At 38.2% G+C, this 26,675-nt stretch overlaps 1 protein-coding gene across 1 annotated transcript in view; it reads right to left on the bottom strand.

Moving 5' to 3' along the window:
- DGKI (diacylglycerol kinase iota) overlaps positions 1 to 26,675 on the bottom strand; it is a 237,482-nt gene that overhangs the window by 83,227 nt on the left and 127,580 nt on the right. Inside the window, exons 15-16 of the mRNA XM_021710904.1 lie at positions 11,588 to 11,667; positions 9,526 to 9,570 (exon numbers count right to left, since the gene is read on the bottom strand). Of these exons, the coding sequence (XP_021566579.1) occupies positions 9,526 to 9,570; positions 11,588 to 11,667 (125 nt within the window). The remainder of the gene's footprint in view (positions 1 to 9,525; positions 9,571 to 11,587; positions 11,668 to 26,675) is intronic.

Raw genomic sequence — 26,675 nt, 5'->3', positions numbered from 1 at the left:
GCTTTTAAGAATCCCATAGTGCCAGGCTCGGTGGCTCAGCCTGTAATCCCAGCACTTTGGGAGGCCGAGGTGAGTGGATTGCCTGAGCCGTAGGTTCGAGACCCACCCGGGCAACTTGGCGCAACCCAATCTCTACAATAAATCAAAATTAGCTGGGCATGGTAGCGCATGCCTGTAATTCTCATAAGGCTGAGGCGGAAGGATCGCTGAAGCCCTGTGGGTCGAGGCTGTGGTGGCCGGGAGCATGCCACTGCACTCCAGTCTGGGCGACGGAGTGAGACTCCAACTCAAAAAATAAAAATCCCATAGTAATGTGGTAACCAATGGGAACAACAGGGAACCACAACCCAGAGACAAAGAACTGAGACTACATTCACGTAAAAAAAATTCCAATTATAGATTTTGGATCCAGAGATCCAGCAATACATGTTGTGTGATTCCAATTCTAAACATCACACAAGTGTGGCCAATTTTAATAGATATTTAGTACATGCCATGTTTATAATTTCTTTTACAACTTTATTTTCAAATCTTCATCATACAGTTTACTGCAATATTGTTTACAAAAACAATAGAGACAATTATATATAAGCTCAAAATATCTATCCACAGAGATAGGGTTAAATATATACCATGGAATAGAGTGGTAGGTTTAACAGGCTAAATTAGAACTTCACCTATTAGCAAGATAATCCATGGTGTATTATTGTTAAAAATTAATTTTGGTATAATATATATGGCAGCATATAAAAATGATAAACTTATTTTTATTTTAAAAACAAGCATAGTTATATTCATGTATGTCTACATGTATAACTTTGGATAGCTATAGGAAGAGGCAGAAAAGGATGCACACCAAAGATGCCTGCATTAGGTGGAAGTCAAAAACCAAGCAGAAGTCAAGAATGATGTATAATCTGAAAACTAAGGTAAGCCACGATAATGAAACCTGGAAGACTGCACAACACACATCGCGGATGAAAGTCAAGGGAAATATACCATGGAGACCTTGATATCAAAGAGAAATGCATACTTTATGGGCTGAAAATGGAGCAGGAACAAAGAGAAGCAGTTTGTCGGAAAGGAATCCACAGCTTACACCCCTGGCCCATGGTCCATAAACTTTTTATGCTCTTAAAACAAGACTTTCTTTCCTTCCTTCCTTCCTTCCTTCCTTCCTTCCTTCCTTCCTTCCTTCCTTCCTTCCTTCCTTCCATTTCTTTTCTTTTCTTTTCTTATCTTTCTTTTATTTTTTCTTTTTCTTTTTATTTTAAAGTTGTGGGGTACAATTCAGAATTAGATATATAAATAGTCATTGGACAAGATATTCTTAAGTGATAATGACTACCCAGATTAATAGGCTCTTATGTACCAAGTGTAAATGATTCCTGTACTCTGCACCTTGCCTATCTACATCTTTTTCTTTTGTAGTCGAGAGAGAGAGAGAGAGAATCAGAATACATGTGATAGTAATGTTAGTAGAGAGGTAATATTGAATGTGCTCTAATTTTTGTTTGTTTAAAGTAACCCTTATTACTAACTCATTGTGGGCAATATGCCTCATGTCAGGTAAATACCTCACTGCGTTCTCACAGAGAAGCAGTGTGATGTGGACCATGATAAGCATATGAACAGGAAGGAGGAAGTGAAAAAAAACAAAATAGCCCCTCTCAGGGGAATGCACACTGGTTCCAGAGCAGACCTTGACTTCATGGCAGCTCTAGGCTGAATCCAGCATTGTTCTCATCACTAAACAAGAACACGAATGAATGGTCACAGTAAGCTTGATTTGTGACACTGCACACTAAAATAATGTACGGTGACCTATTTTCCAACAGAGCCAAAAAATGCAGGCTTAAAAATATGCACTTTTCAAAAGCATCTGACTATAGATACTTATGAACTGTGATTGTGTGAATGCAGCTACATTTCAGACGATGTTTACATAATTACCTGAACTGTGCCTCTCACCATCACAGGTATAGCTTGCGGTGGTAATTTACAGTCTCTAGACTCCTCAGTCCTCTCAAATTGTATAATCAAATCTGATTCATCAAAGAGATAAGATATTTGACCTACTCATCTTTTGATCTGTTATTTTTCTTCATATAAATGATGTGATTTAGATGAATGCAACTGTCATTTCTCTAAAATGTAGGCCAAATGACATAACCTAAGATATATACCGTGCTTCTTTCTATTTTAAATGTAATAATATAAAATTACATGCTCTTTAAATAAAAATATTAACAAAAATCGCTCATTTAAAAAATCCCTGAAATGTGAATTTTCTCTTTTGATATATGTTAATGGAAAATCTGTTTCTTATGCTAAAAATATAGGCAGATGCACAAAAGCAAAACTGCTATTTCTCATATATATACTTCTGAAAGCCAACTGGTACAAATTATATAAAATTGATGAGAAAATAATCTGAATCACTATTTGGCATGCATATGCCAAACATACCATCAATTTCCATTCAATTACTCATAGCAGATGCACATATGATTTAATGAACTTACACACCCCAGTAAGTTCTCCAATTAAGCGATATTCACCTTGCGTTGAACTATGCCTTCAATGTGAATGAAATTATTTTTCTTACATAAAACTTTGGAAGGACATAAGCAGAAATAAAACAAAAGTAATTTGGGTTGGGAATCTCTACTTCATATAGTAATGTCCAGTCTATAATCACCTTACTCTTACACTTCTCTCGTGTTTACTCATCCAAATTTCTCTCCTGTCTGCCCCAACATCACCCACATCTATCCATTTTTTTTTTCTTTCTAGCATCAAGTTGCATACTGATATGGGTTTCTGAGTCTCTGTCTAACTATAGTCTCAATTAACAGACTTGCTACTTTGTGTGTGTGTGTGTGTGTGTGTGTGTGTGTGTGTGTGTGTGTGTTTCAAAACCCTTTCACCTTGAACCTAGTTTACCACCTACAACTCCTACAGCAGAAGAAAACAGAAATGGGATGAGATGAAGAAATCGTGATAGTGTGGTAGAGAATAGAAATGAGGTATATTCTAACAATTTCAAGAGTCCCTTTGTGTGAGAAGGTTTTCCATTAACAATAATGACATCTGTGTGTGTGTGTGTGTGTGTGTGTGTGTGTGTGTGTGTGTGTGAACAGTACCAGCTTCACTTGTAACAGCCTACAGATCTGGCTCTAGGCAAGTCTTACTTAATTCCTTATTTGACCTATTTCTGATAGTTTCAACCTAGTCCAAAGGAACAACATTCTCCAAAGTTCCTAGCTGGTTCCTGCCCTTCTCTAAGACAAGATAAATTAATTCCCAGGAAGACTCTCTAAAACTTCTCTCATCCTATCTATCAGAGAACCCCTTTCAAATCCAGAAAACAAATGAAGAGAGAGATTTCAGGGAAAGGAGAGAGATGAATAAGGACAGGAATATATAAAGTATCCGTGGAGAAATGCTGTTTGCCTAGAACTAGACAGAGCTTTGGTGGAATATAACAGGTCAAACCTCCAGAAAAACAGTCATGTGTGAAAAAAGAGTGCAAAGGATGAATGAATAAATAGATGTAGACTCAGATCTTACCAAGAGCTTTATCCTAAGTGAAAGATGTTTGTACTAAAGGATAAAAAGACTTTTCAAAACCTTTACATCTATTTTTAAAGATTCCAAGCATTCTAGTGCTATTTTTAAGTAAATTAATTCTTAGAGGAGGAAATCATCTGAATGAATCCATTTTTGCTCCTACTATTGAATCCTGTGGTATTCACTAAAATCTCAAGATATAATTCACAGTATTTAGTGCCCCAAAGACTATCACCTTGGGGAAAGGTAAACCCAGGGTCTCTGCAAAAAACCCCCAACTGCTCCTGGTTCTCTCTTCTATCCTATCACATCTATAGATGCCTTTTTCTGCTTTCTCTCACTACTTTTTCTCTTTCTCTTCCTCTTTCTGTATCCTTTCCCTCTCCTTATTTAGTTCTGATACCTACTTGTGGTCCCCAGTTATGCACTGACAATCAGAGGTTCTCAAATTCTATACTACTGACATTTGGGACTGGATAATCCTTAGTGATAGGAGGCTGCCCTGTGCATTATAAGATGTTTAACAGCATCCTTGGCCTTTACTCAATAGATTCCAAAAAGTATCTCTAGATATTGCCAAATGTCTGCCTCTATGGGAGAGCCAAATCTTCCTCACTTGAGAACCACTGGAATGGCTGATTCTGTCTTTATTCCTTAGTACTCTTGTGACTTGAAGTTAAGGAGGGATATAATAATTTCTAAGAAGCGAGCAGGAAAGGAATTATCTCATACTAGGTGGTCTGAGAAAACACCTTATCAAATAAGTAGAGAAAGCCTAATTTCACTATTTTGGGTTATTTGGCAACCTCAAGAATATCCTGAATCTGTAAGCACAATGCATGTTGCTTGTCTAACATATTAGTTACAGGTTGCATAAATGCCATTAGGATGGATGGGCCTTTGTATTTTGACCTCACTGATGGTGTAGGTAATAATTTTCAGCAGGCTAAAGATATCCAACACATTCTTGTATAACCTGTAACACCTTGTTAGGTTAATACAAGGTGTCATTTTTGAGCCTCAGTTCCTTGTTGGCAATTCACTATGAATCTGGAAAAGGAAGAAACCAAAGCAACAGCAGGCTTAAGTGGCAAGGAGCTGTTGCATGGCTCACTAATAAGGTGTCTTGGGCACATGTACATCTTTCTAAATGCTGTGTTTCTCTTGAGTTTTTTTCTACTCTTAGCAAAGAGTCAGCTAAAATCCCAGCTGCAAATTAGTGAGCTGACTGGGATTTCTTAAGTTTTCAAACTAACTGTTGTTTATTCATTCTCTTCACAGCTAATTCTCCAAGCATACTTAATGCCGTCTCATACACAAGGAAGTTCATTAAAAAGCATTTAAGGCATTTAGTTTTTCATATAGCTTTTTCTTCTATAACACCCACTACCCCCAATGGGACAAATTAGGGATTCTGACGTCATCATTATCAATTTCTACATTAAGAAACAAAAGATTTACTCTTAAACTTCCTGCCAGTTGGTTTTGTCACTTTTCACATAAAAATTAATAGCACCTAGCGCCCATGAAGTTTATAATATACACCCCTAGAAAAAATACAGAAATCAATCCACATCATGTTAGCCACTCAACAGCATTTGGCACAGGCTGTTCTTGCTTTCTTTATGAAATACACGCCACCCTTGGCTTTCATGATACCACCTCTGCCTTGATTTCCAGCTTCCCTGCTGTTTGCTACAGTTTCCATAGCTTTTCTTGACTGATGAGTAAATACAGATAAAACATTAGGTTCCTGTCTAAACTTTCCCTAGATGATCTCTTCCAGCCTTGTAGTTGCAAGCACTATCCATTGCCAATGACTCCCAGATTTCTTTCTCTGGCCCTGAATTCTTCAATGAGTTTTAATATTTGTATATACAACATCCTACTCACTAACCTCTTGGATCTAACAGGCATATCAACATTACTGTTAAAACAGAACTCATTATTCCCCATCCCTCCAAATTGTTCCTGCTTTGATGATCTCAGCCAGATATGAAAGCTTATATCCCCAGCGCCACGTCTTGACCAGCTCTCCTTGCTCTGCCCAGGAAACTCCTCACCACCTTCTCCCTGTGCACAGGCCTTGTTAATTTCAGCACAGACTCATTCTTGGTTAGGCTTCTTGGGTAATGAGCAGATTCAGGGCCTCTTAGATCTTTTTTATTCCAGTCATCCCTCAGTACTCAAAGGCCCTGCCTTTTATAGCTCTGTTCCCTTCTTTACCACCCTATGGAGGCATGTGAGGAAGGCAACACTCTTGACACTCATTCTTGATCACTCCATTGGTTATCCTATGTGTTTGGTGCACAAAACCTTTTGATGTGACATTTACACTGCAGAGGTTTTGACACCAAGGTTTCACTTGATTGTAAGTAAACAAAAAAATGCAGCAATATCTTGACATAAGCAGAAAAAAGTATCATTGATCCTTCTGTGTGTTTTATTAGCGAACAAGAAATGAAATAAATTTCTTATCCTACTCTATAATTACCTTCATCTTGATCTTTGTGGATATTACAAATATCGCATAAAGAAAATATGGTACAAAATAGCACAATCAAAACTCTCAAACTGAGATGGCTACATTACATATACCAGGATAATAAATAAATGTACTGGTTTCACAAAATCAATTCAGATTTGAAGTAATTTGATAAAATTGCAAAGGTTCGAAATATCCTGGAGTAAAAAGTAAAAAATGCTTTTTAAAAAACTATAACTGAGCCAGGCACTGTGGCTTATGCCTGTAATCCCAGAACTTTGGGAGGCAGAGGCAAGAAGATTGCCTGATTTCAGGGGTTCAAGACCAGCCTGGGCAATTTGGTAAGACCAGCCTGGGCAACTTGGCAAGATCCCGACTCTACAATAAAATAAAAAAATTAACCAGGGGTGGTGGTGCGCTTCTGTAGCTCCAGCTACTTGGAAGGCTAAGGTGGAAAGAACACCTGATCCCAGAAGTTCGAGGCTGCAGTAGCCAGGATCATGTGACCACACTCCAGTCTGGGCAACACAGTGCAACTTCAACTCAAAACCAGACAAACAAAAAACCGTAACAGTAGTCTTATAACTTATAAGCTTTATAACAGTAGTCATAACTATTATTGCCAACTGCTATATATCAACTCTAGCCTTTAAAAGCATTATACATTTTTTTTTTTGAGTTGGAGTCTCACTCTGTCGCCCAGACTGGAGTGCAGTGGCCGCTCCCGGCCACCGTAGCCTCGCCTGCTGGCTTCCGGCGATCCTTCCACCTCAGCCTTCCAAGTAGCCAGAATTACAGGCATGCACTACCACGCCCGGCTGATTTTTTGATTTATTGTAGAGATGAGGTCTCGCTGCCCAGGCAGGTCTCGAACCTGCGGGCTCAGGCAATACACTCACCTCAGCCTCCCAAAGGCGCGGGATTACGGGCTGAGCCACCGAGCCCAGCTAGAGCATTATACTTTTAAAAATAAAATGTACATATAGATAGTGGTTCCAGGTAAATATACAAATAGCTAATGTGAAGAATGTTGTTTTCTCTCTAAAAAATAAGGAAGAAATCTGCCTTTTAAAAAGAAATTAATGTTTTATTTCCTCTCAATCCAAGTGACTTTTCTAATTCTTCTCTCTCTCTCTCTCTCTTTTTTTTTTTTCTTTTATTGTAAAGATATGGGGTACAAACCAGGATTAGGAACATAACTCGTCTACATGCAGGTAAAGTTTGGGACTCTAACTGGTCCTCACTTCCTCTGGTTTAGAATCAGGTACCCTTAGTGATGGTATGTGTCCTCACTCCCCTGGCAGTGTCCTGCTATTGCCAACCCCTCTCTTGTTGTATTGTTCAGGACTCATTTCTGAGTGAAAACATGTGGTATTCAGTTCTTTGTTTCTGTGATGGATCACTGAGTATGATGGACTCTAAATCCATCCAGTTTGCTATGAAGTCCATAATTTTGTCCTTCTTTATGGCTGTGTAATATTCCATTGTGTATATGTACCACATTTTCTTTATTCAGCCCACTTTTGATGGGCAGCAACGTTAGTTCTACATTTTTGCTATTGTGACTAGTGCTGCTATAAATATGTATGTGCAAGTATCTTTTTTTTTTTTTTTTTTTTTTTTGATTTGGAGTCTCACTCTGTCGCCCAGGCTGGAGTGCAGGGGCACACTCACAGCCACCCTAGCATCGACCTGCTGGGCTCAGATGATCCTTCCACCTCAGCCTTCCAAGTAGCCAGAACTACAGGTGCGTGCTACCACGCCCACTTAATTTTTGATTTATTGTAGAGACGAGGTCTCACCAAGTAACCTGGACTGGTCTCAAACCTGTGGGCTCAGGCAATCCATTTGCCTCAGCCTCCCAAAGTGCTAGGATTATAGGCTGAGCCACCGAGCCCAGCTGAATATCAGCCTTTAATGGTTGGTGAAAAACAGTCCAGAAGTAGCTAAGTTTTTCAATGTAAACATACCCTAAAAGACTTTTGACTCTTTCAGTTTCAGCCCGATGGAGGAAGGAACTCTGAGGTAGTTGTTTGAGAAATAAACATGCAAACAAATAAGAACACAAAGGTCATTCCTGTTTTTAAGCCTAAGGATAAATAAGCTGCTTTGGCTAAGGGTAGGGGATATATATTGGCAGGGAAAAAATGCTATTTAGAAAGCTACAAGGTACAGGGTTTTCTTTGCATTGCTGCAGAAGGATGTTAACTCAGAAGTTTCAGATGCGGGAAAATAGACACCAAAACCCAAAGTGAGATGCTAAGTCAGGATTTACAAACTTACAAATTAGGACATAGTTTAATTCCTCCCCCACGTGAAGATATAAAAAGATCTGGAGGAGGCCAAGTGTGGAAACTCATGACTGTAATCCCATAATTTGGGGAGGCCGAGATAAGGGGATCACTTGAGCCCAGGAGTTCGAAACCAACATAGGCAACATAATGAGACCTTGTCTCTACAAAACAATAAAAATAAAAAAATTAGCCAGATGTGCTGGTGTGTATCTATAACCCCAGCTACTCAGACAGCTGAGGCTGGAGGACTGCCTGAGCCCAGGAAGTCAAGGCTGAAGTGAGCCATGATCATGTCACTGCACTACAGACTGGGTGACAGAGTAAGACCTTGACAAAAAAGGAAGGGAGAGAGGGAGGCGAGAGTTGGCATGTTGTTACTCCCTCCCACATCTCCCTCCTCCTAACAGATTGGGGCAAGGGGGCTCTCAGAAAAAAGGGCCTTAACAGGACACTCAGCTTTGTTTGGGTTTCTTGCAGTTTGGAGTGATAGAATGTGCTGATATCAGTATGATGCCTGAGAAATCTAAAGGGTAACTGAGTGGTCTCCTATGGATTTCATGTAGGTCATATAAGAGAGGGGGGCAGTTTATTAGAGTTTGTCCAGAAGACCAGGGTGGACCAACTGCATTACATTTTAAAAATTCTGCTTGATGACTGTGGGAAGTTTTCTTCCCTGGATGTGAAGGAAAACACATATACCCCGGTTGCTAATTGCATTCATCTTGGACCATTGGAAATATCTAGACCAGACGTGAAATTGACGAAATGAGGAGAACAATGCAGAAGGATCAGCAGAAAAATGGAGCATGAACCATGACCCAGTGGTACTTGAAATCTACCCTTGATCTGAACTGTTTGCTTGTGTGGACCAACAGACTTCCTGCTAAGCTAGATTCAACTGAGTTTTCTGGTATTTGCCGTTGAAAGCACTTATTTTTATAATCTTTTATAAATGATTTGGGGAAAAACATCCACAGTCCAAATTTGTGTTAGACTCAGTTGGTCCAAAACCAGGAAAATGCAAAAGAATAAGAATGACAACTTCACTCTGTTCTTAGAATAAACTCTGTCCCTAGGGAAGACATGGACTCTAAATCAAAATGAGACATTAGCTGAAATATGGACTTCTTTTGGCCAGAAGGTAAGAAACAAGGAGAGTCAATTAGGTGTTACCTGGTAATGAACTCTCTGGGAGCCAGAAGAAACTGACTGCAGGTCCTAATGAGAAAATGGGGGAAAAAATCCATACCTTAAAATTAGTTTGAACAGGCTGCCCCACAACTCTATCAACAGAACTCCCAGCTTAACATTATTATGCTCATCTGGAAAGTATCTAACTCACCCAAATTCATAAAGGTTTAGCAAAGAATTTTGCTGTAATAAATAGGAAGTATATCTAATGTGCATCTGAACTTCTGACTTGTGAAGGCAGCTTCTGAAGCCCCTTTAAGTACTTAGAATTTCTTTAGCAAATACATACTGTCATGGTAATTGTTTTTGTACTGATAACTTGCTCAGCAAACAGGAATTTCCATAGACTGCAAAGAGAAAATCACCAACCACCTCCACATTATCACAAAGTGTAAATTAACAGGGTTGAAATTAATGAGGTTTTGCTAGCAGATTCTGAAAGCGGGACTCCCTTTATAAAGTTTTATAACTAAGTTGTCACCAGTGTCATGCCTCTCAGGCTTCCTTGCTAATGAGTGTGGCGATTCTATTTACAAATGTCAGCAATCCTGGGTACCTTTGTCCTCAAACCTGTTTCCCACAGGGCTTCATCAACTTACTCTCCGTGCCCAAGTTACTTTTAAAACTTTTCCTCTTTGTTTTGTGAGTTTTCCCTTCTTTTAAAATCCTACTTTTAGTTGAATACGGGTGGGATAAGGATGCCATTAAGTTGGATAAGTTGGTTTTCAACAAAGTCAATTCATGAGTCATGTAATTTACTACCCTACAGTCTTGTTAACAAAGCGACCCAAGTATTTTTTTTAAAGTTTGGTGCCAATCATGATTCACATTTTTAATTACAGACTTATTGAGTGAGATTCTACATTAAAATACAAACATTATTTTGGAAAATGAGATACTAGAGGTTTTGGAAATACAGATTTGGACCTGCATCGGAGGCTAAAAGTTTACAAATTTTAACTTAAGGAGCTATTTTCAGTCAAAACAACTACATGAAGCCACAAGGATGAAATTTGTTGATGTTCACTCATATCAGTATTCAAAATATGGCATCTATTTCTAAAACATAGTACTTTTTCACATCACTGTATACCTCCCACTTGAAGATATTTCTACCAAAACAGAATATCCAAAGCTAAGTAGCTACAACTTGGAGGTATTTTAAACACTCTCTATCTCCTTTATTTACAATATATACTTATGTATAATGTATTGTCTGGGACAGAGTTGCTTAACAAGGGGTATCTAACAGAATCACCCAACAGCTTTAAAAATACAAATATCTGGGCCCCACCAGAGAAAAGTGACTTTAATATGCATCTTTCATCAAGAAACTATGATAAAGAAATTTCTATTTATACTTTTTTTGCCACTTATGGAACAGAAACAGTAAAAACTCCCGCCTCAAAATGCTGCAAAAAACAGAAATATCAATAATTATAATGATGAGTTTGGGTCTCCTGACTCTGCTATTGCAGTGCTAATTCATGAAAATATCATATTTGGGATCACTTCCTTTCTGATTCTCCATGGTAAGACCAGACTGAGAAAAAATAATAATAAAGCAGAGATTATCCTTTTAAGTTCTGATAAATTCCTATGAAATATATAAGATTTTTCTTTCCTGCAGAAGTTTCATTTTAAAAAATCTAGCTGTCTCTGACAAAAAGTCTGTGCCAGCCACAAAACATTAGATAATCTCTGTTTTCTTTCATTATTTATCAGTGCCTGTTGCAATTCTGTATAGCTCAAAAAATACAGGCATGTAGTCCGGCAAGAAGACAGATGACTCAAGCTACAGTTATAGAACACACTAGAGCAGCAGCCCCCATAGTTGCCCCAATCAGTCCCTCCCCATTCCAACGTTCTGAGCAGGCCAACAGCAGAGTGAGTTGGGGAGGGAGACATGCAGTGTGTGCTTAAAGGACAAGGCCACCAGGTTTCCATTTCCTCCCCAAATGCATCATTTCAGAAGCAAATGTATGGCTGGCAATTGTTAACAAAAATAGAAATCAGAGGAGAATAGATAATTGTCTAAACTCACCTCCTGCAGGCGGTCTATGTACATACGGCAAGTCTCCAAATCACAGTCTCCACGCACAACTAGAATACCCAGAGGTATGGCTAAGGGCAGAGGAAGAAGAGAAATCTAAAGTGACAAATTTGATTTTTCTTGAGTGGCATAAATGTGCTTCTCATGGTTAAGAAACAATCTCATAAATATTATGGGCTTTTTTGGATATTTCCATAAAAAGAAGCAAGCACTTCCTCCATATACCACTTTATGATTTCAATCTCTTCTTGTTTACTACTGTCATACACTTTCCTCACATGATCTGTGTTGCACCTTGTCATCTGCCCTTCATCTCACTGTACCCGGGTGGCCCTGAGATGAAGTTTATTGTCACAGTCATGATGGGACGGCAGAACGGGGAGGCTGCTCATGGCCAGTTGGTAATTTCCGCCTGCATTTGCAATAGGCAACATGCAGACCCAGTGCCAGGGAAGAATTAAAAATGCATGATTCCAGACACTTAACCTCTTTCCCTCCCAGATGCATGGAGCTTCATCTTTTTGTCAATTTATGACAGTTTCCTATTTGTGAGACCAGAGCTACTCAAGGCACTGTTGCTATCTGCTGGCCAACACCACACACAAAATGTTAGGAAGAAAAGAAAAAAAAGAAAAACTTCTAGAAGTGGCACAGCTTAAAAATCCGACTGATTTTAAAGATAGTGAGTGTAAGTGTAGCAACAGCAGGACCTCATGAAACAAATTAGAAAAAAATGAATTCAATGAGTAAAAGATATTTTAAAAATTCTTTGTGAACACCACTATCATATCATCTGCTTGCTAGTTTCTAGTTGGTTAATTCTATATTTTGATTTTTTGTTAGATCATGGACTTCATAGTGCAACTATACTTTCAAAATAAGAAATTTGGCTGGGTGCAGTGGCTCAAGCCTGTGATCCCAGCACTTTGGGAGGCCAAGGTGATTGCCTGAGTCCACGGGTTGGAGAACAAACTGGACAACTTAGTGAGACCTCATCTCTACAATAAAAATCAAAAAATGAGCCAGGTGTGATAGCGCATGCCTGTAATTCTGGCCACTTGAAAGGCTGGGATGGAGAAATCACCTGAGCCCAGCAGGTCAAAGGTGGGGTAGCCGTGAGCCTGCCGCAGCACCCCTGCCTGGGCAATGGAGTGAGACTCCAACTCAAAAATTTAAAAAAAAAAAAGGAAATTTGTATTATATTTATATATATTATAGTTCCTTAAGTTGTGAGAAGGCTATTTTTCAGTATTACAGGAGTCTTATGATTATATTTGCAGTAAGTTCTATTCACTAAAACCGCTGTGTGATATCCTATATAGGCAGCAGTAAATATCACACAGTGATTTTAGTTAGGTTTGTCTGTCATCATATTGTTTGACTTCTATTAGTCCCAGCTGTTATTTGTTCTCATTTCTTCTTTTTCTGCTTTTTTTTTTAGCTTTTATTCCCCCTTTCACTTTTTCTGCTTTTGTTTAGCTTAGTCAAGTGATGTTTATAATTTAGTTGTATATTTCCTTTTTTGGCGCAATAGCTCTAACTCTTTGCTTTGTGACGTTAGTGATTACTTTCAGATCTATAGTATATGATTTTAACTTATCACAGTCCACTTTGAAGTAATATTATACCACATCACGTATGGTATAAAAAAATTATAATAGTATACTTTTATCTCTTCTCTCCCAGCCAGAGTCCATCTAGATCTGTTGGATTATAGTTTTCATTAAGCTTAGAAAGTTTGGTGACATTTTCTTCTTCAAATTTTTGTATCTGTCTCTCTTTTCTTTATAAATCTTTCTTTTTTCTTTATAAATCTTTTCTTTTGTGATGTTTAATCTGTGTTTATTTCTATCAGTGTAGTTTTCATCTCTGACATTGTAATTTTCATCTCTACAAGTGTAGTTTGGTTTTTAAAAATGTCTTGGATGGTTCTACTTATCTTCTTGAGTGTTATTTTAGGACACAGACGAGTTACTTAGAAACAGTTTGATCCTTTCCATTCTTATTTTTGTGATTTTGGCTAATTCCTCACTCTTGAGACAAGAATTTTCTGATTATTCATTGTCCTGTAATGTGTGAATTTTTCTAGCCTAGCTCATGGGAATGGGCACTCTTCTTGGCACTCTGTGAGCATCAGGTATGATTTCCTCTATTTCTTTTTCTCATTTTAATTTTAGATTCACAGAATACACATGTATGTTTGTTACACGGACACACATGGATTGGGTCTCAGGTGACCCATGCCCCAGACAGGAACATTGTACTCAATAGGTAATTTCTGAATTCCAGTCCCTCTTCCCCATAATTGGTGTCTGCAGTGTCTATTATTTCCATCTTTGTGGTCATTTAGCTCCTGCATATAAGTAGAACATGCAGTGTTTGGTTTTCTGTTTCTGAATCAGTTCACTTAGGATGTTGTTCTCCAGTTCCATCCATATTGCTGCAAAGGACATGATTTCATTGTTTTTTATAGTTGCCATAGGCTATATTAAATGTTTTAACTATTTAGGAGAGAGGGGCTAATTCTGGCCAGAGGGTAAATTTTAGGCTCTCTGAAAGATCTGGAATTCATTTGATTTTTTAGCTAGAGGAGCAAGGTTGGTAGAGATGAAAAAAAAGGAGTTTATTTCTCAATATTATCTTCTAGATTGTTTCTACTAAAGAGACCTAATTAATAGCACCAACCCATTCCTTAAGGTTTCTAACATCCTGCATAAATAAAGCTCTAAAGCATCCCCATGGAAGCCTGGTAGTGAGTGTGGGTAGTTTACCTTCACTTCAACAATGCCTGATAGAAAAATGACAGATTTTCAACGAGTGTAAAAAGAGGAAGGAAGACATACTTGGGGCCTGTTAAAACATAAAACAGAAAGTTTGTCTTTTGATGCAAGTAGACTTTTCAGAGTAGGAAAAGAAATCAAGGTAAGCAACAGAATCAAGTAAATAGAAGGACGAGGAACACTGTAAGTGTCAGATATTTGGAGGCATAATAATTTGATAAATAATAATATTTTCCCCTTCTTTTATTTTTTATTTTTATTTTTATTTTTTGAGTTGGAGTCTCACTCTGTCACTCAGACTGGAGTGCAGTGGCCACTCCCGGCCACTGCAGCCTTGACCTGCTGGACTCCGGTGATCCTTCTGCCTCAGCCTTCCAAGTAATTGGAACTACAGGCGTGTGCTAACACGCCAGCTAATTTTCTCGCCAAATTGTCCAGGCGGGTCTCGAACCCACAGGCTCAGGCGATCTAGTCACCTTGGCCTCCCAAAGCGCTGGGATTATAGGCTGAATCACTGAGCCCAGCAATTTTCCCCGTCTTTTAAAAGACAAACAGAAGCATCAAAAACGTTTTCAGTGTGGCAGTCAAACATCTTTGAAGGGAAAGGAAGGGAAATTCAATAGGGAGATCTTTTAAAAGTACTGATTAATCATCCTCAGCTAGAGGATTAAATACATCCAAATAAGGCAATCCACTAAAGTAAGAGCAGAATAAGAATGAGGACTTATGAGGAAAAGCTAATATTTTGGCACCTAGATAGTACGTTAAAGGTCCTGGAAATGAAATATAGCTTATAATTAACATGAGAGTCCACATTGGAATCTTGTTTGATGATATTTTCTATTCATTTTACATGTACAAATATAGAGAAATATAATTTTTTTTTATTTGGGGGTCTCACTCAATCACCTAGGTCGGAGTGCAGTGGCACAATCACAGATCACCGAAGCAGCAACCTCCTGGCCTCAAATGATCCTCTCACTTCAGTCTCCCAAGTAGCTGGGACTATAGGCACATGCTACTATGTGTGGCTAATTTTTTTTATTTTTTTGTAGAGATGAGGTTTTGCTATGTCACCTAGGCTGATCTTGAACTCCTGGATTCAAGCAATCCTCTCACCTTGGTCTCCCAAAGTCCTGGGATTACAGGCATGAGCCACCAGCACCCACTGAAGAAATAGATGTTAATTGATATTTATCTATTTACTTAAATTAGGAGACATAGTTTATAGAAATGCAAAAATCCTGTCAACACCTCTGATTTCTCTCTATTATCAATGTTTGGTGTTAATCTGGTCCACGTATAAATTCAATGTACTTGGTAGCAGTTATTTTAAACAACAATCAGAGACTGTGTTCCAGACTTGGAATCAAGAAAGAATAGCTAAGAAGTTATCAAAGATGTGTCATTATTTTCTACTATGGGTATAAAATCAACAACTTTGCCTATTTCTCAAGGAGCTAAGTGAGAGTAGCTGCTTTTGATTGAGCAATCCTTAGCTATGAATTGGAGGGGGGAAAGAGGGTTCTCTACCACAATTGAATGGCATAATTACCAACAAATGTCAAATTATTCTAAGAGATGACAACATGCAGTAGAAAGAATTCACTCCTGGATCCAAATCCCAATAGCACTTTGGTTTTACAAATTACTCAAGTCAGCTGTTTGGTCTTGGAAGTTACTCAATTCCTTTTGAGCCTTGGTGACTATGGTGACTGTGGTATTTAGAATAGGTAGCATACAGGATTTTGTGAAAATTCAGTGTAACACTATATTTTTTTGTGAAGATTCAATGCAACACTGTATTTTAGAATGAATTACTGAAACATCAATTTTAGTTTTCCCTCTTTCTTTTCATTATCTTTTGAGCATCTTTAGCTAGAAAATAGATATACCAAATCATCTATCTTTTTTGTTTGTTTGTTTGTTTTTTGAATTGGAGTCTCACTCTGTTGCCCAGACTGGAGTGCAGTGTCTGCTCTCAGCCACTGCAGCCTCGACCCACTGGGCTCTGGTGATCCTTCTGTCTCAGCCTTCCGAGTAGCTGGAATTACAGGCGCGTGCTACCATGCCCAGCTGATTTTTTTTTTTTTTTAATTTATTGTAGAGATGAGGTCTCACCAAGTTGCCCAGGCGGGTCTTGAACCCGCGGGCTCATGCAATCCACTCACCTCAGCCTCCCAAAGCGCAGGATTACAGGCTGAGCCACCGAGCCCACTCATCTATCTTTTAATTTATCATAATACTATAACAGTTAGCTAGTAGTGGTTTCATAAATTATATTACTGTTTACTTAAAACTAATTTCCACTTTTTCTGTCATGTGAAAAATAACTGTAGTACTAAAATATTGGAATCTGACACTTCCATTTGAGGCTTTACATGGTGAAGAGAAAGAAACTTATCCAAAATTACCACCTTTCTTTTACACTATTGATAACCAACTTTCAACTTTCATTGACATTTCTTCCACCTTAATTAGTAGTGAGAGCACTTATGACCTGAGAATTATATCACTATCCCTGAGCTCAACGATTCATCTTATTTTGGTCTCAGAGACCAAATGGACTCCGAGACCACAATGACTCCAATAAGCATCAGTCAGTACTAAATGTACATAATGCAACTTTTATGGCAAGGATTAAATAGAATTTACAAGTTCTAACTAAGCAGAAAGAACAAGCTGGTTTGTAGATTAAGATGGCAGATTTAACACACATATTTATCTCTCACCAGAAATGCTACAGAACAATAGCAAATTAATTTCTAAAAGAGATAAACCAGTAAAACAAGGAAAAACTGTATGGAGAAAATAGTAACAGAGGAAACAGATTAAAAAATTAGTAACTAAGAGTCCGATCCTAAACCATAGGTGGAAATGGATGAGAACCAACATAATATATACTGCACAACCCTCAAAAGGCTTGCAAACTGGCAGTACCAGGTACCTCAGGAACTGAGGATAAAATTGGCAGCCAGAATAGGGCAATGGATGTTAAATCACTAAAGTCCACCACCCACTCCTGTCACATGAAGTCACCTTACAGAAAATGGAGATTAACTGATCATCTACGGAAAATGGAGATTAACTGATGAGCTCCAGGTTTCTTCCCACACTGGGCTCCCCAAGTGATAGCAGCCAGAATTCCACCTTCTTGGAAAAAGATTAGAACTCTTCTCTGAGGACTCTGACAAAACCATAAGGAAATACATTAATGTGGGGGCAGACCCACTCCCAATATTTGTAAGGCACAAGGCAAGAAAACATAAAGGCCTGCATTCCATACTTATAAGTTTAATGTTAAGTTCCCAAACTATTAAATAAAATATGTTCCATCTTCCTCCCTTATTAAATATTCCTTCACAGGTACATGAATGAGGTGTTGAAATTCATAATTCCTGTAGTTCATGGAGTGTTCTCTTTCCATTTCCTGACTCTAAAACATGGAGGGCCTTGTGCATATGCATATAGATATTCCAGACCACACTTCCAAGCTTTCTCCAAAGCCAGGGCAAACAGCTGCCCCAAAAGCACTTAGCAATATGTCCACTATACACAATTTCGGGGAGACCAGATCAGAAGAAGAGGCCTGGAAGCAGGCTTAGGGCTGCTAGGCAGGAATATAAGACCCAAAGAACAGTCTAAAAGTGGCAGAGCAAGCCCTGAATGAGCCCTTTTCCTTAGCACTTTAGACACATCATCCCATGAAACAGAGCAGAGCCAGAAAAGGACCATATCAGGGTCCTCTGAACCTGTGTGTGTGTATATATGTAAACCTTAGAAGTGTGGTCTGGAATACACCTGTGTGTGTGTATATATGTAAATATACATATATATACACACACACACACACACACATACATATATATACATACATGTATACACATACTATATATATGAGTAATTTTATGTGTCAACTTGACTTGGCTAAGGAATATCCACATAGCTGGTAAAACATTAATTCTGGCTGTGTCAGGGAAGTTGTTTTTGGAAGAGATTGACATTTGTATCAGTAGACTGAGAAAAGATAATAGATTTTCTAATCCACCCTCACCAATGTGGGTGGGTGTTATTTAAACTGTTTGGGGCCTAGATAGAACAAAAAGTTGGAGGAAGAGGAAGAGTGAATTATCTTTCTTCCTGAGCTTGGATATCCATCTTCTCTTGCCCATAGACTTTGTAGTCCTGGTTCCCTGGCCTTTGGATTCTGGGACTTACACCAGTAATACTCCCAACCCCAACCCAGTTCTCAGGCCCTCAGTCTCAAACTGGAAGATATAGCATCAGCTCCCCTGGTTCTCAAGTCTTCACACTTGAACTGATTTACAGCATAGGTTTTCCTGGTTCTCTAGCTTGCAGATGGCATATCATGAGACTTCTTGGCTTCTACAACTGCATGAGTTAATTCCAATAATAGATTTTCTAATCAGTGCTATGTCTCTAGAGAACCCTGACTAATACACACATAATTGAGGACACAGTGAGAAAGCAGCCATCTGAAAGCCAAAAAAAAGTCCTTACTGGAACCCAACCATGTAGGCCTCCTGATCTTGAGCTTCTAGTCTCCAGATCTGTGAGAAATAAATATCTGTTTTTGAGCCATCCAGTCTATAGTATTTTGTTATGGCAGCCTAGACAGACTAAGACAACAATAAAGCTTTGCAAATTCAGGTACGAGAAATAGGAAAAATTCCGTGGCGTTAACTGGTAATCCTCAGCCTTGAGAAAATTGTACTACCAATTACTACTTCTTCCCAGTCACAACATGAATCCTGCCCTAGTGCCTCTCAGGGCTTCACCCTGACCTCCATTAACCCCCTTTCCCTAATTCTGTTTGCTAAAAGGTCTCACAATCCAAAATGTGATTCAATAAATTGGTTGAGAAATCCATTATACATTTCACATGTACATGCTCTGGATTTTATGTTTGAAATAAAATGCCTACAGGTCATACTAATTAATTTTGTCTTCTATACTTGAAGTCAGGATTACTTGAACTCATTATGCAAATTTATGCCAAATAATGCATAAATTAACACTATTCATCTTCAGCAAATTCTAAATCTTCTAGCAACCAATTCACAAATGTACTCTTTTATCTATAAAAACTTTTAAAGTCTGTATACATTAAAAGAAAATATATCAAAATATGATTTCTAAAATATGTATTTTACCGCAAATGCTAAGCAGAGTTAGAGAATAAATCAAGCTTGGGTACTCTATATATGGGACTGAATTGCCCCAAAATTTAAAAACCAGTGTTGTTAAAGGCTATAATAGAAGTTGCCTTGAGTTGTCTTCTAACTGAAGCATAATAATTGAACATATTTATGGGACATTTGTGATATTTTGATACATACATGCAATGAGTAATGATCAAATCAGGGTTTTGGATATCCATCACCTCAAATATTAAGCATTTCTTTGTGTTGGAAACACTCCAAATATTTTCTTATAGCTATTTTGAAATATACAATAAATTGTTAACCATTCACACCCTACTGTGCTATAGAATCCTAGAATTTATTCCTTTTATCTAACTGTATTTTTTAATCCGGGGATAAACCTGTCTTTTCATTCTTTTATGTGACATTCTTTTATGTGTTACAATAAACATGGAAATGCAGATAACTCTTTGATATATTGAATTTCTTCCTTTTAAATATACACATACCCCACAGGGGAGTTGCTAGATCATATGGCAGATCTATTTTTAGTTTTTTAAGGAACCTCCATACTGCTTTCCCTGGTAGCTGTAATAATTCACAATACCACTACCACCCACAGTGAGAGTTATAAGAAAACCCGAAAAGTATTTTTCAAAGATGAACAAAAAGACAGTCAAATAATTCCATTAAGCAAACTAATTATTTGATTGAAGAAACACAAAAGATGTTCTCCCAAGGACCTCTGAAACGAATTTTATTCTAGTACAACCTTAGAGATGTGCTGAATTGTTAGAGGTCAATGATAATTCACAATGAATGAGAATCTGAGGCCAAGGCAAATGAAAACTTTGTGAGTTCCCAGACTCTGGGTTGAGCTAGGAGCCCTCATCCTGCCTTAGTTACTTAAAGCCTGAGCCAGAGAGAAGAAGCAGAATGACTGATATCACTTATTTTCTTACAGGAGTGAATCATATTCCATCTCTAGAAAAGGCAATTCAGCCAGAACAGACTTCTCCATGGCCCATGCTCTGGGAGCAGGTTCTAATCCATGCAATATTAAAGATATATAATATTGAGTCATAGTATATAACATAATGTAATATTATATATCTAGGCAGAAATGGAATAAATCTGGATGAACAGGAAAGCAATAATACTGATTACATGAAATGAAGAAGAAAAAAGGAAGCAGAAGATGAGAAAAAAGAAGAGTAGAAAAAAATCAAGGAAGGAAAGGAGAAAGGGGAAGGGAAAGCAAGGAGGAAGGGGGAAGAGGAGGCAAATAATTCACATTCATGTAAATAATATCAGTTTTACTGTGTTATTTAATCTTTGCATGCTCAGAGGTGGATATTCCTATTTTTAAAATAAGGAAACTGAGTCTCAGAAAAATTAGATAAAATGCCCTAAATGTTACAACTACTAAACAGAATAATTCAGCTTTCAGGCTAGGTTTCTCTTACAAGCCCCTGTTTGGAACTATTGCCACTTTTCATTGAACTTGGTCCACAAAGAAGGATAGAGTTGCTACTAGCTTTCCACACTGAATCAGAGAAGTGAAGGCAGAAACTGGAGACAGACTGACCAAGGTATGAGGATGAACTCACAATTACTCCCCAGCACTAAGGTTATAAACAGGCAGGAAACAGAGCCAAGGCAAACAAGTCCAGGCCTGGACAAAGGAGCAGACCACGGGACTCAAAAATGAGTCGAGTCAGACATATTTTTATGAACATACTTGGCAGGAATGGAGTGGCTTTTAGAGACTCCACAGTCCCTTCTTCTTCCAATAGGCCAACTTCTGAGGAAATCATAGAATGTCACTCAAGCTTATTAAAACCACTGACACGCTTGCTAGATAACCTTGTCTGTAATTTAGGAGTCACAGAGATAATGTAAGTGTTGCTTAGTCTAAAGGAATACAACTATAACACTGTGAGCAGATGCCAATTATTATTGGGACAGTAGAGATGACAAGAGTACCCCAGACTTTAATCACATTTACTGTAGACTCGTTTTGCTATTAAATTCCTTACATTAGAATTTCCAATACTGAATAGAAGAGCTAATTCTCAGTTAACATAAATTAAAACAAAACCTACACTCCCAACTGAAGTGTGAAAGGTTCGTTACATCAGGTCCACAAGATATTCAAAGGTGTTTCCCAAGGATTTTAGATATGGTATTTACTAAACACTCATTTTCGATCTGGCTAGGATTTGACATTATCAATCTGGTAGTTTTGTTACAGTAGGTATTCTCCTACCATGTATTTTACTATTTAATTATCCTTGGAAAATAACTATATTCCAATTAAGAATTATAATTCCAGATCGTTTTGATCATTTTGACTGTTCAATGTGCTTAGTTTGCCCTTGATCCTTTTGCAGTCTAGTATATGAAGGCTCTATGGACTGAGAGAGATCATGGTACCTACCCCTCTGGGTTACTGCAAAGATTAAGTCCATGCCAGTAAAGCACACAGTAACAGCAAATCCCTCCTACAGTTACCTCTCCAAGTCTTATAAAATATCACTTTTTCCTCCTAATTATATAGTCAACAGTCATTGGCCATTCATAAAGCCTCAAACCAATTTCTACAGACCATCTGTGAGAACTTTTATAGCAGATAATGTGTTACACCATAGCCTCCAAAGGCTAGAGCCTAAACTAAAGCATGTAAGTAAAAGAATCAACCAAACCTACAAGGAGTTCAGGGAAATAACAGCTGGCTGCTTTGTCATAAGCAAAGGCCCTTGAGCCAAAGAGAGAAAGAGCCACCTTTGACACTAAAGTCCACATGAAACTGGTAATGGGATTTATAAAAAGAGAGAAAACTCACTGCAGTTAATTCATTCTCTGCAAGGTACTGCAATGTGTTCAACAAGGTATCACTGTGGAAATAAAGAGCTTAGAACTCAGTATTTTTTTTAAAAAGAAAGGATGTAATTATCTGACACATTTGCTGTTACAGTACAATTCCTGTTAAAATAGAACTACAGTTATATACCTACTCAAAGCTGAAAGAAAAACAATTTTCAATAGGATCATTAAAAGAAGGTGTGATACCAAACTGAAAGGGCTTGCAAAGATAGTTCTAAATATATACATTAAAATCTTAGAATTGTAGAGGCTCTGTTAAGCCTTAAAAAAAAAAGTTATCACTTTCTGAAAAGACCATAAATATAATCACAGGGTTAAAAAGTCATAAAATAAAACATTGAAAAATATGGTAAACCATCAAAATATAGATAATAATCTTAGGATCATCGGGTTTTGAGTTAATAATATTCAGATAAATCATTTTCAAAACTTGACATTTTCTTAAGCATCAATTTTAGATTTATTGACATAATCAACAGAGTTTGAGGACTAAACTCTGACCTGTTTTTCTCTCTTGTCAAATTCCTAACTAAGTGGGTTGGAGATTCATGCCCTGCAAAAACTTATCAATTGGGTTTTATTAACCCTATATTATGAGGCTTACTTTGCATAACATCACACAACAGATAAAGAAGAAAATCAAAATATTCTATGACCCTGCAAAGTAGCCATCTCTTGGGAAAATTTGCATCTGTGTAGAATCCCCTTGCTAGGGAACCACAGAGGACCTAGATATTTGCTATCCATTCTCTCTCAGGGCTGCCACCTATGAGGCTTCATCTACATATCAAGAAACTTTCTCAAACTGCCCTTTACCTCAGCATATTTTCTTTACTGATTTCAAAATTCCTTTATATAAAGTCTGAATTCACCTATGACCTCCAAGCTCACACTTGGAGATGTCTCATCTTCCTAGGCAGAGCCAATATCAATTTCACGTAAATTGATTTATGCTTTTTTTGTTAACTTCTGTCTTCCTAAGAGGTATATAACCAAGGTACAATTCAACCATGTCAGGCACATGTCCTCAGGACCTCCTGGGATGGTGCCACAGGCCTAGGTCACTCTCATTTGGCTCAGAATAAACCTTCTTAAATATTTCACAGAATTTGGCATCTTTCATTAACAAATTTATATCAAGTACTTGCTACTTTTTATTAATCTGTACATAGTATTGAAAACCAATAGCCTCAAAAAGAAAATATTCAGCCGGGTTCGGTGGCTCAGCCTGTAATCCCGCGCATTTGGGAGGCTAAGGTGAGTGGATTGCCTGAGCCCGTGGGTTCGAGACCAGCCTGGGCAGCAAGCTCATCTCTACAATAAATCAAAAAAATCAGCCAGGCATGGTAGCGCATGCCTGTAATTCTGGCTACTTGGAAGGCTGAGGTGGAAGGATCGCCGGAGCCCAGCAGGTCGAGGCTACGGTGGCCGGGAGCGGCCACTGCACTCCAGTCTGGGCGACAGAGTGAGACTCCAACTCAAAAAAAAAAACAAACAAAAAGAAAATATTCTCTAGAAAATAACATAGGAAAAAAGCTAGGTAAGCGTGGTTTGGCAGTGACATTTTAGATACAACAACAAAAGCATAATTCATAAAAAAAAACACTAACACCATCAAATGCTGGTGAGGATGTGGAGCAACAGAAAAATGTATTCATTGCTAGTGGGAATACCAAATGGTACAATCACTTTGGAAGAATATTGGCAGTTTCTTATAAAACTAAATATACTTTTACCATACAATCCAGCATCATGTTCCTTGGTATTTATCCAAGGGAGTTGAAAATATGTCCACATAAAAATCTGCACATTCATGTTTATAGCATCTTTATTCAAAACTGCCAAAACTAGGGAGCAACCAAAATGTCCTTTGGTAGGTGAATAGATAAATATACTATGGAATGTCCAAACAATGGAATGTTATTCAACAATAAAAGGAAATGAGCTGTCAAGCAATGAAAAGACAAGGAGAAATTTTAAATGCATATTGCAGCCAGGCTCAGTGGCTCAGCCTGTAATCCCAGCACTTTGGGAGGCTGAGGTGAATGGATTGCTTGAGCCTACAGGTCCGAAATCCACCTGGGCAACTTGGCGAGACTTCATCTGTACAATAAATCAAAAAAATTAGCCGGGCGTGGTAGCGCATACCTGTAGGTCCGGCAACTTGGAAGGCTGAGGCGAAAGGATCACTGCAGCCCAGCAGGTTGAGGCTGCAGTGGCCAGGAGCGGCCACTGCACTCCAGTCTGAGTGACAGAGTGAGACTCTAATTCAAAAAAGAAAAAAATTTTTTTTAAATGCATATTGCTATGTGAAAGATGCCAATCTGAAAAGGTTACATACTGTACTATTTCTACTATATGAGATTCTGGAAAAAGCAAAAACTACATGGAGGCCAGGCACAGTGGCTCATGCCTATCATCCCAGCATTCTGGGAGGCATAGGTGAGTCCACGGGTTTGAGACCAGCCTGGGTATCTTGGCGAGATCTCATCTCTACAATAAATCAAAAAATTAGCCAGGCATGGTGGCGCATGCCTGTGGTTCCAGTTATTTGGAAGGCTGAAGTGGAAGGATCACCTGAGTTCAGCAGGTCAAGGCTGCAGTGACTTTGAGCTTTGAGCGTGCCACTGCACTTCAGCCTGGGCAACAGAGTGAGACTCCAACTCCAAAAAGAAACCTGCATGGAGACACTAAAATAATCAGTGGTTGCCAGGGTTGAGGGAGAGGGCAGGAGAGATGAAAACACACACACACACACACACACACAGCAAAAAAGGAACTGGAGGACAGTGAAACTCTTCTTTATCACACTGTACATATTATTACACATGTAACATGAGAGTGAATCCTAATGCAAATCAAGGACTTTAGTTAATAATAATGCATTAACATTGGCTCAGCAATAGGAAAAAATGTAGCCCACTCATGCAGGATATAAATAATAAGGAAAATTGTGTGGGTAGGCCTGGGGTGGGAAGGTTGAGGGAATATATGGAACTGTCTGCAATTTCCACTTAATTTTCCTGTAAACTTAAAACTGCTCTGATAATAGTCTATGAATTTAAAAGATACAGAAAAGATAAAAGATAAAGAAAACTCTTTTTCATTTTCTCAAAATATCAGACAGATATTTTGCTGATATCAAATCATACTGACTTCCTTAAGCTGTAGCATTAACACTATTCAAAAAGTTGGTTGGGGTCATGAAAATAAGGGACCATAAGTAAAAACAAAGGAGGAGAATTAGGGGGCCAGAGGAAGGGAGGATGGTAAAGGCAAGTAGAATCTTGTCATTTTATCTCATAGTTCCAAGTACTCAGAGGTTATCAGAGAGCTACAATTCTCACTTGATGGCTGATAATAATTAGAATGAGTTGACAGTGCAAAAAATCCAATTCAATTTGCCCCCACTGTGAGCCATAGGTCCTTTTTATAACAACATATCATCATTAACTGCCCACTGCTCACCTGGCACCAACAGGCGCAACTAGTAGGTATATCAGCATTCAAAAGGAAACAGCATCCCAAAGAATCTAGTACCTTGCCATGCCTTCCTGGGACCTGTCAAAGGCTTCACAACTCCTAGCTCTTATGATTAAAAATAATTTTAGAGTTTGGGTTCCCTAGCTTTAGCTAACCTGGATCCCGTCCATAACTAATTTTAAAAATATCACCTACAACATAAAAGTAAATTATGTAGTTTTTATTGGATTCTATTCAAGGATAAAACTTCTGAGATGTACTTTCTAGAAACTAGTAGGTTCTCTACAAATTTGGATTTCAAATTACTGGTCAAATTCTGTTTTTCATCATGATAGTATGCTACCTGAGAAGGTAACCCAAAGGACATATAACTTGCTTTTTAAAAATCTTCCTAAATGCTTATGGCATTTATAATCTTGATTAGCAGCTCATGGTTTTCATTTCATTTCATTTGGCAAATGTATATTGTACATATGAGGAATTGTGCCAAGATGCTTTTCAGCTCTGTAAGTCATTCATTTAATCATTTCAGAAAATAGGTTTTAAGGACTTTCTAGTGCCAGGGACAACTCTGGTGCTGGAAGCTGGGCATACAATACTGAGTAAAACACATCACCTGTCCTCAAAGTTCACAGACTGGGGAGGAAGGGAGTACATGAAAATATCTTATTGATGATATCTTGGGGACAGGAATTCTGGTAGTCAGTTACTAAGTGCATTTAGAATCCAGAAAAGCTGTACATTCCCCAGGACCAGACACACTTT

Source organism: Carlito syrichta, unplaced genomic scaffold, assembly GCF_000164805.1.
Source record: "Carlito syrichta isolate Samal-C Ts95f unplaced genomic scaffold, Tarsius_syrichta-2.0.1 Scaffold301636, whole genome shotgun sequence".
In the NCBI taxonomy this organism is placed as follows: Eukaryota; Metazoa; Chordata; class Mammalia; order Primates; family Tarsiidae; genus Carlito; species Carlito syrichta.
Note: the sequence above shows the minus strand (reverse complement) of the source record. Positions and strands in the feature narration are given on the sequence as shown.